This window comes from Cupressus sempervirens, chromosome 7 (assembly GCF_028749045.1).
Source record: "Cupressus sempervirens isolate cs-2001-9-10 chromosome 7, ASM2874904v1, whole genome shotgun sequence".
NCBI classification, from domain to species: domain Eukaryota; kingdom Viridiplantae; phylum Streptophyta; class Pinopsida; order Cupressales; family Cupressaceae; genus Cupressus; species Cupressus sempervirens.
In genome coordinates this window covers 751,888,826-751,904,448 of record NC_143124.1, presented here as the reverse complement: position 1 = coordinate 751,904,448, position 15,623 = coordinate 751,888,826, and the positions used below count along the sequence as shown (strand labels likewise).

At 34.2% G+C, this 15,623-nt stretch overlaps 1 protein-coding gene across 1 annotated transcript; it reads left to right on the top strand.

Annotated features, from left to right (window-relative positions):
* Positions 1 to 10,934: 10,934 nt before the first annotated feature.
* On the top strand, positions 10,935 to 13,291 carry LOC149549443 (uncharacterized). The gene has a single exon (XM_089792820.1). The coding sequence runs from the start codon at positions 12,242 to 12,244 to the stop codon at positions 12,812 to 12,814; it is 573 nt and encodes a 190-aa protein (XP_089648946.1). The 5' UTR covers positions 10,935 to 12,241; the 3' UTR covers positions 12,815 to 13,291.
* The last annotated feature ends 2,332 nt before the right edge of the window (positions 13,292 to 15,623 follow it).

Genomic DNA, 15,623 nt, shown 5'->3' with positions numbered 1-15,623 from the left:
CTCATTTCTTGATCCCCGCTTCATGCTTTCTAATTTTCTTTGAATCAAACATACTACTCACACATTCATTCAAAGAGGGGCAAAATGTAATACCCCAAAATTGGCTCATTGCCATGATCACCAATTCTAGTCTATTCTGATCAATTTTGAAGTCTTTTTCCACTAGGAAATTCTTATTATGATATTCACTACTTGACTTGATTGTCAAATGTAGATAACCCTAAATCTGCATTAATCATGTTATTTCTTTAATTCCTAAAGTATTGACTCATATTAGTCACATTAAACCTACTGATTAAGATTTAATTTAATTCTAAGTATTTATACTTTAATTAAATTAAATTATATCCTAAGCCTAATGTACTAGGGAATTAAAATATTTAATTTAATATTGTGCCCACTTTAATTAATTGAATTAGATTATTCAATTAAATGAAAAAGGCATTTATGAGGTCATGTCTCACTTATTAAATTAAATAATATCTTCAAAATCCTCTCTTCAATTCTAAATGGAAACTTTGAGTGAACTATCTCTTGAATTGGAATCAATCTAGTTAACTTGATCTCACGCCCATGACAAGTTCAGTTAACTACTCATCACACTCAGATTTGAAATAGTTAACTCCACCTACACAAGGAAGTTTCCATCTTAACTAAATCTTCTGTCTAATCCTAACCATTCATCAAGGTTGATCCTGAACATTGATGGATTCTAGGAATTCTATTTAAGAGACTCATAATTCCTCATTGAAGAGGCTGAATTGAATCGCTATCAAATCTCTGGTGAATTGTGCACTCATTTAAGTTCATTATCTGTCATAAGCTTTCATTTTCTTAGATTGAATGTCATTTAGATTTAATATGCATACATCTAATTAATCTTACTTTATATGTTCTTAGATTAAATGCATATCTCATTTAGATTACTTGCACACTCATATAGACTTAATTGCATTTAAACCCTTCATTCTAGAATGGTCTGGTTGCCTGCACCTCAAATCTGAGAGCATAAACAGGAAAAACCCTTCTAGATAGAAGGCAAGAGGTCATCTTGCAAGACTCCTCTTGGGTGAACAATCTCATGTTCATTCCAGGATGAATCCTCATACAAGGACCATGTTGAAGTGTGTGTGTGAAGTCTATTAACTACTCATCACACTCAGATCTAAAACAATTAACTCCACTTGCACAAATCTTCTACTAATCCTAACTGTTCATCAAGGTTGATCCTAACTATTTATGGATTCCAAAAATTCTATTTGAGAGACTCATAATTCCTCATTGAAGAGGTTGAATTGAATCGCTATCAAATCTCTGCTAAATTGTGCACTCATTTAAGTTCATTATCTTTCATAAGCTTTCATTTTCCTAGATTGAATGTCATTTAGATTTAATATGCATACATCTAGTTAATCTTACTTTATATGTTCTTAGATTAAATGCATATCTCGTTTAGATTACTTGCACACTCATATAGACTTAATTGCATTTAAACCCTTCATTCTAGAATGGTTTGGTTGCTTGCACCTCAAATCTGAGAGCATAAACATGCAAAATCCTTCTAAATAGAAGGCAACAGGTCATCTTGTAGGACTCCTCTTGGGTGAACAATCTCATGTTCATTCTCAGATGAATCCTCATACAAGGACTGTGTTGAAATGTGTGTGTGAAGTCTGAGGCCACATTCTGCATATACAGGGATATCCCCTATAGGAGACACATTTTTATCTTGAAATACCATACCCTCTCTAAATGTAGTGGTGAATGTTTCCCCTAGTAGCATAGTATGCTCAGACTTAGAACTTTTGGAAGGTGACTCTTTTTTAGCCACATGGTAATATTGTGAATGGGCTAACACACTACCCCTAGGAATCCAATTAGGATTAGGGTCTGTTTTTTTCTTATTTTGATTCTTTCTACCCACAAGAGGTAATTTTATGTACAATGGTATTTATGGGTGGTCCTTTGTAAAAGCACATATATTTTTCTTCTTATCTACCATTGCATATATATATATATATATATATATATATATATATATATATATATATATATATATATATATATATATATATATATATATATATATATATATATATATATATATATATATATATATATCACTAGCTACAAAACCTCAGACTTGAGTTGCCACCCTTTTAAGGGAATTTTTTTTTTAAATGGGCAACGATAATGCAAGAAAAACTTAGAAACAAAATTGACACAATGAGTCAAACTAATAAGTCCTTAAGATTTACACACTGGGTAATAGAATCCTTACTCTATAGACAAGGTATTGGTAGATATGACAATATTCTTCACACAACTCCCCAACAGAATCATCATTTTGTTGGAGTTCTTACTGGGAAGGAACATGTTAGGTTTCTTTGAACCTAATACTAGGGTGCACAAGACAAATACCAAGTCTAAGGAATAGCTAAAACCTATACTCAATTGGGTTTATCCTAGCTCTGGACCAACTTCAATAGAATCACTATGACTCCCTTCACTTTAGGTTTTACAGGGCCAAGGTGGGAAAACCTTAGGGATTGATATTACTATTTCTATGATACTCTTCTTTTCAAGACAATCCCCTATTGTAGAATGTGGTCAATGTTCTTCTATAATTTACATATAACTTCCCTATTGCAATAGCTAACTATAACTAAGAAGATGTAAATAATGACCAATGAATTTAGTTCTTCATTACATGAAATGGTTAAATGATTGTTTTTAATTTGTGTGTTCATTAACTATATGAATCATCAATTTATAATTTAAAAATTAGTGACCAATATCTTATACATTGTTATATAGAGTCAAAATCAACAGCTCATACCTATTTAATTAACTTGTAATAAAATATGTCAACAGTGAGCTCTGAATTTTGTTCTTATCATATCCTTCTCATAACTCTAAACCATGTCACTTACAAAAAGCAATTACTTAATTCTTTGAGCTAACAACAATCAATAAGAGATATACAATTCATTCAAATTGAATTAAACTGAAAGAAACTTGTTCATTTCAACCTCAAGATCACATGTATATAAAGAAGACAAAACTCAAAGACACAAATCTACAAGATTTTCCTTTTTTGTATTGATTTCCCTTTGAAAAAATGAATACAAACTGGTAAAATTCAAAGTATAACTCAGAACTAGACAACTAATACTTGGTATTCACTATATTCTAAAGAATACATAATTGATTACATTCATATAATTAAAAAAATTAGATGGATTGTAAAAGGCATAAAACATGAAAATTCTATAGATTACTGACCACCAATGCTCATCCTAGGAATCCTTATATAGAGGATTGTAACAAGCTTTAGATGGGAGGGCGGGTGTCAAAAAACTATTCAGTCAAAAATAAAAGGTAAAAACCTTTGAGATATTTCATTAATACATTCTTTGTAGTTGGAAAATAGATAGGAAAGTGGGTGCAAAAAGTAGATGTCATTTATGGCTAAAGACTCTGCTTTAACTATTTTGTCCTCTTCCATCTCCTTCTGTCTTCTTGTAGAAACCTCATAGTTGTCTCTATCTAATCAATCCTCCTCGGACAGTAGAGCCTTGATGTCTACTATTAATTCCCATATGACCAAATCTGATTCTATTTCCAGTCAAGTAGCATCCCTAACTGCATTTAATTCCTATACACATTTATTCCACTTAGAATCAGTTACAACTTTTACTTCTCCTAAGACTTTAATCATATTTGATTCTATCTAAAAAGAAAATCAATTAAATCATATGCAACACTTATATCTATTTCATTGTTACAATATACCAAAAACCTCAGATGTCTCAAAATATCTTCAAATGAAGAAGACCATTCCTGCCAATCCTTAAGATCTTCATTACTATCTATAATACCAGGAATAAAATTTGGTATCCCACAACAATCAACTTCATTTTTCCTTGGATTAATTGCAACTTCCCTGTGAAGAAACCATGCAACTCCCTTACCATATTTATCAAATTTCTAGTATTAATTATTACCATCTTGGGTAAGTCCTTTTTCTAGGGTAGTAGAGGGACCAAATTATCAAAAAATTGAGCATACGACCTCCAAGTTGTGAATATAGGGGATAAAAGGTCTAATGCCTCTGAGCATTTGTATTCAGCTCCTTGCAAGCTTATGTAGCTACTGTGCACAACTTGTGAAAGAATCTGTAGGACACCAATTTTGTGCAAGAGGAAATTCTGCATTGTCTTTATTTCCACCTCCTTAGCACCATCCCACTCATCAATATCCATATGTTGGGCCTCCCCTTCAACTACAATCTAAACTTCAGTTTGAGTTTCACTATCCTTTACCTGACTAATAGGTCTAGTTACAACCTTTAAGCTCCTTATTTCTTCTTCTATGCCAGCAATATTCTTCTCTAGGACATAAGTCCTCTTGAACCATTCTTTATATTTTTGCCTAGCATCAATGGACATGCAGTTGTGTACAATTGTTCTTTCAATGTATCCATTTTTGTCTTCCCCATTAATGATGTTGTATTCACCAAATTGTGGATTTGGTCACTAGATATAGTGGAAACATTCCAAAAATTACATTTCCTTGGGGGGACTCCTTTATTTCCATGAGAGATGGTTTATTATCATCTGGAGCCATGCTCCATATTGTCATTATTTCATTGTCTATGTTAAATTTAGAGCCTTGCAGCTCACCAATGATATTAGTCTCTTCAAAAGAGACTGATCTTTCTTTTTTCCCAATCTGATCCAACATGAAAGAGGAACTAAGTTCCCAACCAAGAAAGAGCAACATTCCACTTCTTGTTACTAATTCTCTTGCCTCCTCAACCGTGAGATTCTCACTATTGGGATCATAATTTTGTAACATTTGCATTTTTCAATTTTCTTGGGTGAATCCCCAAGTTGCAACTACAGGGCAACTTCATTCTGTTTCACTTTATAAAGGAATGACTTAAATTCACAAATTGGTCATCCTTTGTGAACTCTTCTACCTAAATTATTCTTTCATCCAACATTTGAATTTATAATTCAGTCATGTTGGGGATCTTCTCTTGCTCACCTACTTGTTTAATTAGAAAATTGTGTCTAATTGTATCAAAGAATTTTGATCCCTAAGGCATAATTTGCACTACCTTTCCTCTGATCTTATCAGTGATATGAATTATCTTTTGTTTCTTTTTTCCCTTAGCCATGAAGAGATCTCTAGTTGATCATCTTCAACCTCTACAATTATAACATCCTCCTATTGAGGAGGTGGGTTTCTGCTCTATCTCTAAATTTTGTAACTTGAGTCATTAGTTCATCAAAATTATCCAGGCACTTATTATACCTATCAAGGTGTGGCACATCATGGTGGAAACCCTTGAATGATGGGTCTACAACCTTCATGGCTTCTTCTATCTTCATTATCATTTTCCAATTCTAAGTCCTCTCCCTACACACCTCTATTTGTAGGTAGTTCATGATGCAATCTTCTTCCCAAATTGGTTTGTTGTTAGGAAGAGTGTACTTCCTCATTTTTTTAAGAGTAGTCCTCACCAAATCAATTGGATCATAGGTCCTAGCTTGGGTAGTAGAAAGTTTGGATTCAGTTAAACACTGATCTATTTCTTCTATGGCATCCTTCTCTATCAAAAAATCACCTATCTTTGTGTTCCTGGCTAAAAAAGAGCTTTTCTTGATAGTAGGGCCTAGATACTCTCTGTTCATCAATAGTATTTGCTAGAAGAATTCTAACTAGCCTAATCTTTTAGGGACATGTCTAGGTAATGCGTGGGGAGGTTGAGGACAACCAAATACACTTATAATTGAAAAGTTTTCAAATAAAAAAAAACTAGCCCAATTATGGCTAAGTACCTTATCCTCATTTGGGTAGGCAGATGGTCTAATTAACATTCTTACCCCTTAGGTACTCTTTCCTTTATATCCATTAACATATTCATGATTGGAAATACAAAATCATTATATAAAGTAATAGTACTATCATAGGGATAAAACCTTTGCTAGAAGCGAGTCCATAATTGCACACGTAGGGTTTCTCCATTCTCCTCAGTAGCCTCGATAAAATCTAGATTGATGTGCCCTATGTTCTTGAAAAGAATGATGTGCATCAACAATGAATAATGGAAAAACCTAAAGTTTCCCATGTCTCCCTTTTGAGCTGCCTCAATTTCCTCATGCATCCTATTAATGATGTATTCCACAAAATCATAACATGCATTATGATTTGGATCCTGGATATCCAATGCCATGATATATTCATAACCTAGGGCATTCATGGTGCCATCAACTCCTAGTACCTTTTCAATCCCAAAGATGGTATATTTGAAATATTTGTAGAATAATTCTAATGGCATTAGTTTCCCTACCTTCTTAGGCAACTCTCCCTTTTCCTTTTTTTATTTGGGAATGTGTCTCCTCATGACAGTAGTGTAGAAACTCTTAGAACTCTTGAAGGACTCATTCATTTTCTCTTTCTCAATTTTTTTCATGAGAGGTCCTCCTAGGTCAAAGACTTCACCAAAGGTCTCCTTATCCAATTTGCAAAGGACACTCATCTTTTCTATGAAAGGCCTTGGTTGTTAGATTATAAGACCTGATTAGTGCTTTCACCAAATCAACATTAACTATCATCTCTGGCATTACCAATGTTTCCATGTTTCTGATCCATGGGTTATAGATTGGAGACTTTGCATACCTATTTTGATTAAAATACTAAGATAACTCACTCTCATTTGTCTCAAGCACAATGGCATCCCTGCAAAAGAAATATACATCTCTAAAGACATGGGCATTCAAAGTTTTAGCATGTGAGGACCCTAGGAGAAAATACACCCCTCCTCTACATATAAAGTTGCCAATTTTGGCTTTGCCTGCTCTATGGCCTAGACTTGTGCTATCATCTTTCCTTCCTCTTGTGCCATGGTCTTTGCAACTAAAGATTTTGGAATAATATTTGTCAATACTGGCTTTGAGAATTTTGAAAATTTCTACAAATTCTTGGTGCTCAAATTCCTATCTTTGACTTATGCAAAATATTGTAACTGAGGAGCTTGTTACATCAACCTTTTAATGGAGATAAAAATAATAGAGGATCATTTATGTCTCTTAATGTCAACTTGTGTGGGAAATATCAAAATTTGCAAAAGTGCAGAGCCATGACATGTACAACCATCCTTTTAATTCTTTTATGCACCTTTTGACAAGACATAATCTTTAAAATCATAATGGGGCTTCCAATATTCATTTTTCAATTAACATTTCTTGCCCACGACTTGGGGACCACAACATTTTACTTCCTTTCACTGCTTTGCAATCTATCCTCTCTTGTTGATGACTAACTGTGGGACTAAGCGATCACGGGTTTTGATCCTTTATTTTGCTTCAATCGCGTGGTTGCTACCTCATGTTAGCATCTAAACTTAACATCAACAACCCTGAGATCACCTTCAATTCATGAAGTCATGACATCACACATGGTTATCTATTTTAAAACTTTTCCCTTGTGACCTAGCGACCCTTACATTCAACTTTAACTTTTACTACATCGCATGGTCGCGGTCAAACTTCCTTTCATATTTATTGATTGCACAACCAAGCGATCAAGCCCTTCTAACTATTTTCATCAGGTTGCTGATTAAACAGTTCTTATCCCTTTTGATGATGTGACTGGGCAAACAAGCATCTTATGTCTCTTTATAACAATGATCGTCGGGTTGCCAATTACCTCTCTTACTAGTTAGCTAACATTGCGACTACTCGATTCAACATTTCTTTAAACCTTTTGCCATTTCATGGTCAAAGAACTTAACTCTTTAGCCTACCTCATGACCATGTGAACAATATCAATCCTTTTGAAAGTGGGCCATCACCATGTGTCATACTGTCATTATCTCACCATAATTAAAACACCTCCAAATTTATATAATGACAAAGTGATAACCCTTAGATGATCTTTAATCTAAGAGTCTTAAAATATTTCAGCTTGCCATCCATGCCATTAGCCTCTAACCAATTAGAAACTATCTTTATGCCTCATCACCTTGACACTAGACTGCTAGGCTATCAAGTTCAACCCATGTGGTTGCATGTCGTACCTTTGCCACCTTAACCCATGGTCTCTATCTAACTCTGATGACTGCATGATCATTGACTGTATGCAAGCCCTTAAGATCTTATCACATAGTTGCAGCTAACCACAAACCTTTATTAACCAAGTTCCTGACTGTGCAATTAAAGCAATCTCCCAATCACTGCCACATTTTGAGAAAACATTTTTCTAAGGTGATTGTGAGATCGAGTCCACCCTAACTGCTTTGCTTGGTTGCGGTCATGTGGAAACTTAACCACCAACCTGCTATGACTCAATGATCGAATGGAAAACTTGACTTTGTTAGGTCACACCATTTACTGCTGCAGTTTAATAAGTAGCCTCGACCGTGCGACTAACCATTCGCATGGTTGCATATTTAAAACATATGAGCCTTTATTAGAAGATAAAAGATATAACATAAAGGACCACTTTTTGAAGCATTTGAAAATTTAAAATTTGAAGGGTAGGGGCCTAAAAACAAGGTTTTTCCTAGGGTAAAACATTTTTATGAAAATCTTAGAGAAACCCTAGGTGCTTGGCATAGATAATAAATTCCAAAATAAAGGTTTTGCCAGGGGATAAAAACATACTATAATTAATCCATATTACTCAAAGGTTTAGAACAATTTGGCAACACAATTTGGATAAAAAGGCCTATTGAAAATGAGGGCTAACACCCATGAGAATAAAATCCTAGTAGGGACATCAAGCTTGAGGGGTGCAAGAGACACACCCAATGTGGGTTTGGCACAAGATCTATGAGCACTCCTAGTCTAGTGAGGGTTTGGCAATTAGATCAATATGAACATTGTTATCTTCATCTCTATCAACAACATTTTGGTACATCACACTTCCTGATCAATGATTCTTTCTGAATCCCATGTCTGTTATGTTGAACAACAACTCCTTTTGACTCCCATCCCCAACTTTTGCAGTTGACTCTGAGTGCACTTTCTATGGGATTTTAGCCATGCACTTATGTTGACTAATGATTTCCTTTGAATCTCATGCTCAACATGTTCCATCTAGCTTCAGTGCAATTCCTGAGGTTCAAACATTGAACCTCCCTGTCACAAGGGCTTGTAGCAATCGCTATGTTATGAGCTCATGCTCTTAATCAATTGAACCTTAATCCTTCAATGTTACGTTTGATTTTACTTGAAATACAACAATAAAAATTAAAAATCTATATTATCAATTATTTAAAATTTCACCTTGTTACTAATTATTTGTAAATTCTTTAGTCCATTTGCAAGTACAAACATATCAAGGACTAATACCTAACATAATAGATTAATAAAACTACAACCACTTACACATACATACTTATTAAATCATCCTTTATGAGCCAAACTATTTCATTTGAAAGTGATACATATCTTGTAGAGGGCCCTTGGTGTAAGGCTCCTGCATTATAAGGCCTGAGACCAAGATTATGTCCCACTCTAATTTGGAGGAATGAATGCCCTCGAATCCTCGCCTTTTAGTTGAAGAGTTTTGACCTAAAGCATATGTTCTTCATAAGATAACTAAAATTGACTTTGTAGATGAAAAATCCTCCAACACCCAAAAAGAAAAGAAAAATCTTTAGCCACAAGTTTGTGAGCCCAAGTTCAAACTCACCCTAGAATTGCATAATATTAAATTGGCTTGCAAATGAAATTTTGTTCAATTAATTGAACATTAATCCTTCAACATCTATATTTGACATTAATCTTTCAATGCTATATTTGATTTCACTTGAAATGTAATAATAAAAATTCAAAATCGATTTTATCAATTATTTGAAATTCCACCTTGTTATTAAATATTTGTAAATATTTTTATACATTTCCAAGAACAAACATATCAAGGACTAATACCTAACATAATAGATGAACAGAACTACAACTATTGATACATAAATGCTTATTAAATTGTCCTTTGTAACAAGCCAAAATATTTTATTTGAAAATGATACATATCTTGTAGTGGACCCTTGGTGCAAGGCTCCCACATTATAAGGCACGAGGCCAAGATTATGTCTCACTCGAATTTGGTAGAATGAATACCCCTCAATCTTTGACTCTTAGTTGAAGGATTTGGCCAAAAGCTCACATTCTTTATAAGATAACTAAAATTAACTTTATATATGAAAAATATTCCTCAAAACAAAACAAAGATTATAAATCTCTACCCACAAGTTTTTGAGCCCAAGTTCCTAGCCACAAGTTTATGAGCCCAAGTTCTTTAGCCACAAGTTTATGAAGCCAAATTCAAACTCACCTTATAATTGTCCAAATAGTCCCCAAAATAAACAAAGATTATAAATATTTACCCACAAGTTTATGAGCCCAAGTTCCTTGGCCACAAGTTTATGACACTAGCTAATCTTAGAGAAAATGCACCAAAGACAGAGACAAAAAAAAAAGAAAAAGAAAGGTCAAACATGATTCTTTTTTAGATTCACAAAAATATAACAAATTTTTTCCAAAAACTGTATTATTTTTTATCACAAAATATATAGATCATGAAGATCAAATGCTAAAAAAATTTCATTGTGTTTTCATTTTTTTTTAATTTAGTCAATGGTTCAATATGTAGGAAGGATGGCTGCGCCCCAAGTTTATGAACCCAAATTCAAACTCACTCGAGAATTGTCCAAATATTAAATTTGCTAGATTAGTTAGCAAATGAAAATATGGTGATGGAAGAGGACAAAAGAGAACAGAGTAGCACAAGTAGTTGTACCTAATGCTTGTACCTTCACTAAATATTTATAAACTCTAGGCCTAGCCACTTTCGCGGAAGTGGAAGCATGTGAAACTTCTTTTTTATTTAATGGCTTTCCTTCTACTGTGTACCAAAGAGAGCACGGATGGAGAAGCACGTGTGTGCCTGAATATTTTTTACGTAAAAACAGTGTCAGAGTAAGAAAAAATATATTCTCTTTAGAGTTATATTCTTGGATAAGCTGTTAGAGATTCATGTGGACTATACCAAATCTCGAGTACGGTGGGAAAGGTGACAAGATTGGGGAAAAAAGGAATTGCAGGAGCCATTTTTTTAATCTAGGGTTTCACAGGTCCTAGACTAGGTTAATGGCTGTCTTTCGTTAGTCCAACACATAAAATTGAATAGTTTTTTCTCTTTTTGACAGCATGGGGCTCTTAAATTCCTTCATTTCAAACCTACCCAACAACCAGAGTGGCCAGATAATTGAAGAGAGAAGAGAGGGACCCAAATTCCAATCATGATGATGAGAAATATTGAAGGGTAGTGACCGGGATAACGGGGCCAAAACAGTTCAAATGGGGTGGAGCTCAATGAATAAGGAAGGGCATGCTCTTGCACATGGAGTATACATGTGGGGTCCCTAAGAAGGATACATTACCGACTTTGGCCTTGAACTTGCTGTTTTCAAGCATACAAGAGGATTGTGAAGCCCTTTCTGATCAAAATTGTTTGTTTTGTTTCCTGAAGTGAGGGTTTGTAGTGAGGGAAATGCCGTTTGCTTGAGCTGAGTACAAAGAGAACAAGGCTTTTTTCAATCGGAAGTGTAGAAGAGATTGGTTTCTTGAGGTGGGTATAGAGGAAACGTGGTTTTTTTGAATCAGTGGGGGCAGATTACAGTGGTTTAGAGGAGATGAGATTGGTTTTTTGAGGTGGGTATAGAGGAAACATCGCATTTTTTGGATCATTAAGTGTGGCTTGTAGTAGATTAGAGGAGCAGAGTTTAGTTTCTAAGGTGGGTATGGAGGAAACATGGCTGTTTTGAATCAGTGGGGTAGATTATAGTGGTTTAGAGGAGATGAGATTGGTTTTATCAGGTGGGTATAGATGAAACATTGCTTTTTGGGGATCATTAAGTGTAGATTGTAGGAGATTAGAGGAGGACAGATTGGTTTATTGAGCTGGGTATGGAGGAACCATTGTTTCTTTTGAATTGGCAAGTGTAGAATGTATGAGATTAGAGGAGAGATTGGGGGTTTGAGCTGGATATATAGAAAACATTGGGTTTTTTTTGGATCAGCAAGTGTAGATTGTAGAGATTAGAAGAGGAGAGATTAGTTAATTGAGGTGGGTATACAGGAGACACGGATTTTTGAACGAGTAAGTCTAGATTATAAAGGATTAGAGGACAAGAGATTGTATTTTTTGTGAGGTGGGTGTAGAGATGGGAAACTCTTTGAGATGCTGCATTGCATGTATGCTTCCTTGTGGTGCACTTGATGTTGTTAGAGTGGTTCATGTGAATGGGCATGTGGAGGAATTCAGCAAGACTGTGAAGGCAGGGGAGGTTATGAAGGCTCATCCCAAGCATGTAGTCAGAAAGTCCAGCTGCCAAGGAATAGTTCACAGGATCATTGTCCTGCCCCCTGATGCAGAGCTTGAGAGAGGGAATATATATTTCCTCATACCCACTTCGTGCCTTCAGAATTACAAGGACAAGGATGCCAAGATCAATGGTCAGGGTCACATGAAGTCTGGGTCACATGGAAGCAAAAGGGCTTCAGGAAGGAGAAGCAGGAGGGAGCAATCTGCCTCAGCTGTAGCCCCTGATGGGTCAGAGCCCTCAATCAGAATCAAGCAATGTGGGGATGTCACCAAATTGGTTATCTCAGAACAATACTTGGCAGATGTGTTGTCTGAGAAGGCTCAGAGATCAGGGAGGCACAGCAGGAAGAACAGCAGAGTGGGTGTTTGGAGACCCCATCTTGAGAGTATTTCTGAGGTTGCTTCTCTCTGAATATGGTAGAAAGATCATCTTTATGTTATATGAGAAGTGAAAATTTTATCCAAATTGGGCATCAAATAATCTATTACAGTATCCACTTGGTGGGCTTGTCCACATTTACCCCAATTGGCAAAATTGGGCATCAGTCATTTCAGATAAATTATTGTTCATAAGAAGAGATCCATTGGTGAGAGTCTAAAATCATGCACTATGGTGTTGGTATGTGGTGTGTAAGATCTCAATTATATTATTTGGAGGAATCATTTTGAGTACCCAATATGGGGCCAGAAGGAAAACCTAGAGCAATCTGTTTTCTTCTTCATTTTATTTATCACTATGTCCTGTGTTATGTATAGGCAGTTTCTGTAAATATGAATCTCAGATTTGTAGGAGAGTTTTTCAGAGAAGAGGGAGTCTCTGCTACACCATTTTTTCTTTTTGTCGGATATCAATAAATACTATGGTAACAGCAGCCACTATTATAAGCAATTTTTCAAAGTTGTTATGAGATGAATTCTGTTGGATCTTTCTGCAACAACTGCAAGTTAGTTTTCTTCTCGTCATGGTTGTAGCCATTCAAGGCAGATCTTGGTATTAATGATAGCGAAGGATACGTTTTGCAGATTGATTTTTCCTTTTTTTTAAAGTTTTCTTTGCATCCTGATGTAGAATATTTATGTCGGCCATTCATAACTCATGGATTCTTCTCTCTGCATTGCTCCATGAAAATATAATATAATTAACTGCAACATCTGCGGTCAAATTCTATATTAAAAAACTGAGAATTCTGTTTCTCTGTGTTGATCTGGATGCATTTCCTTCACCTGCTTTGATTAAAAAATCAGAATACAAAAGAGAAATTTCTTTGATGAAATCATGCCAACGAAATGACGTACCATACCTTTTCTAACTGTGAACATGGACGTTTCTTATCCAATAATAATGTTTATGTGATGAATGTTTGTGGTCTCCCACAAGAGTTTCCTCAGATGAAATGAATCAAGACAATAGCCCCCAATAATCAAGGGTGGCCCGTCCAATAATTTTAGGATTACTTGTTCATACTTTCTTTTTACAATCAAAACAGTTGAATTAGATAGATATTGCCATCTTGTCATTGAAATGATAATTATTATAACATGATAAAATGAATTTAGTCAAATTATATTATTTTGAAATTCGAAGTTTATATTGATAGTATTTCCATTGATAGAGGAGTAATTAGTTAGAGTGATTTTGTTGGTTTTTCCTTTTTTATAACCATTTCAACCATCTTATATAGCTATAAAACCATCTTAACCATCTTATATAGTTCTAGTTGTCCCTTTTAAAATTGATATCTTATATTGATATATTTAATCAATTCAAGTTGTTTCTCTATTAACATTGCAATAGGTGTCAATATCATGTCTTGAATTTTAATAAATGCCATCTTACTTATTACTATCAAGTATTGTTCTATTTGACTTATTGACTCTCTCTCCAACTATTCTTCTACACATCAATATCATGTTTTTAATCTTAATGAATCAATGTACCATTATCAATAATTATCACCAATCAGTTGAACTTACCACACTTCTATATTTTAAATATATAGGAATGAAAGAAATTAAAAGCTTTTTGATTGAGTTCTTATTAAAATCATTATAAAATCAACAATAATAATGTACGAAAAAATGGGCTTAACTTTTTGCAATCAATTAGCTTAGTGGATAGTGTTTAAGTGGATAATATTATATGTTTTTAATGGTTTACTCATAAGGCACTTCCATATAGAAGTGTGGAGGGGACCATTGAGTGATGACAAGATTCCATGTTTTGTGAATGCTTTCTCCACTAACTTCCCTTCACAAATTTCATGTGCACGAGTGTGCCTTGGTCATGATAATAATAAGGAGAACTTTTACTTTGAGATGGAGTCAATTCCAAATGAGTCATATATCTACTTCATTGAGTTGTAAAGTATAATCATGGATGATATAATTTGCTACCCAATGCTTAGCATTCGTGTGTACATTGGATTACTAGCTCACATTGTGACTAGGGTGTCTAAAATGGGCCCATCTATAATGGCGAAGCCCTCCTTATGATAGGAGTGCGTCTTTGGGTATGATTTTGGGAATTATTATGTTTTAGTACAAATTTGATGATCTTTTATTTTTGTTTGTACCGTTTTAGTTTTTATTTTTATTTTATATTAAATGATATATTATTCTTTCTTACGAAATGATTTATTAATCATTTTAGTATCGTTTTAGTTTTTATTTTAATTTTATATTAAATGATATATTATTCTTTCTTACGAAATGATTTATTAATCATTTTAGTATTTTTAGTGATATCTAATATTTATATACTTAATTGGATGTTAAGATATTAATTAGTATTGTGTTCATGACATTAGTTTCAAAAGTTTTTCCTCAATCATTTAAGAGTTTTAGTAATCAATGTTCTTCAAGTTTTTATCTTGTCATGTCAATGTTATTAAAATCCATTTACTCATAACATTTATTTAGATTATATGTCTTGTCTATCTCTTTTTCAATTAGAATATTGGATAAGGTTGTCATATTTATATTTGAAACCTTCCTTTTAGAAAGTTCAAGCATCCGTTAAATCTTCTACATTTGACAAGTTAAGCCTACCTTCCATACTTCACCTCCCACACCATTAAAACATACTCCAAATTTCTCTCTCTTGTGCATATCGAAATCCTCATTCTCATCAACAAACCAAGAGTATATTCTAATCTCTAGTTCATATTCTAATGGTTCATCCTCCAATTATCATCTAGTCCATCCTAATCCAAATACACATC

Excerpts from the sequence above, each read along its gene's own strand:
- LOC149549443 (XM_089792820.1), top strand. The coding sequence starts at position 12,242 with ATGGGAAACTCTTTGAGATGCTGCATTGCATGTATGCTTCCTTGTGGT.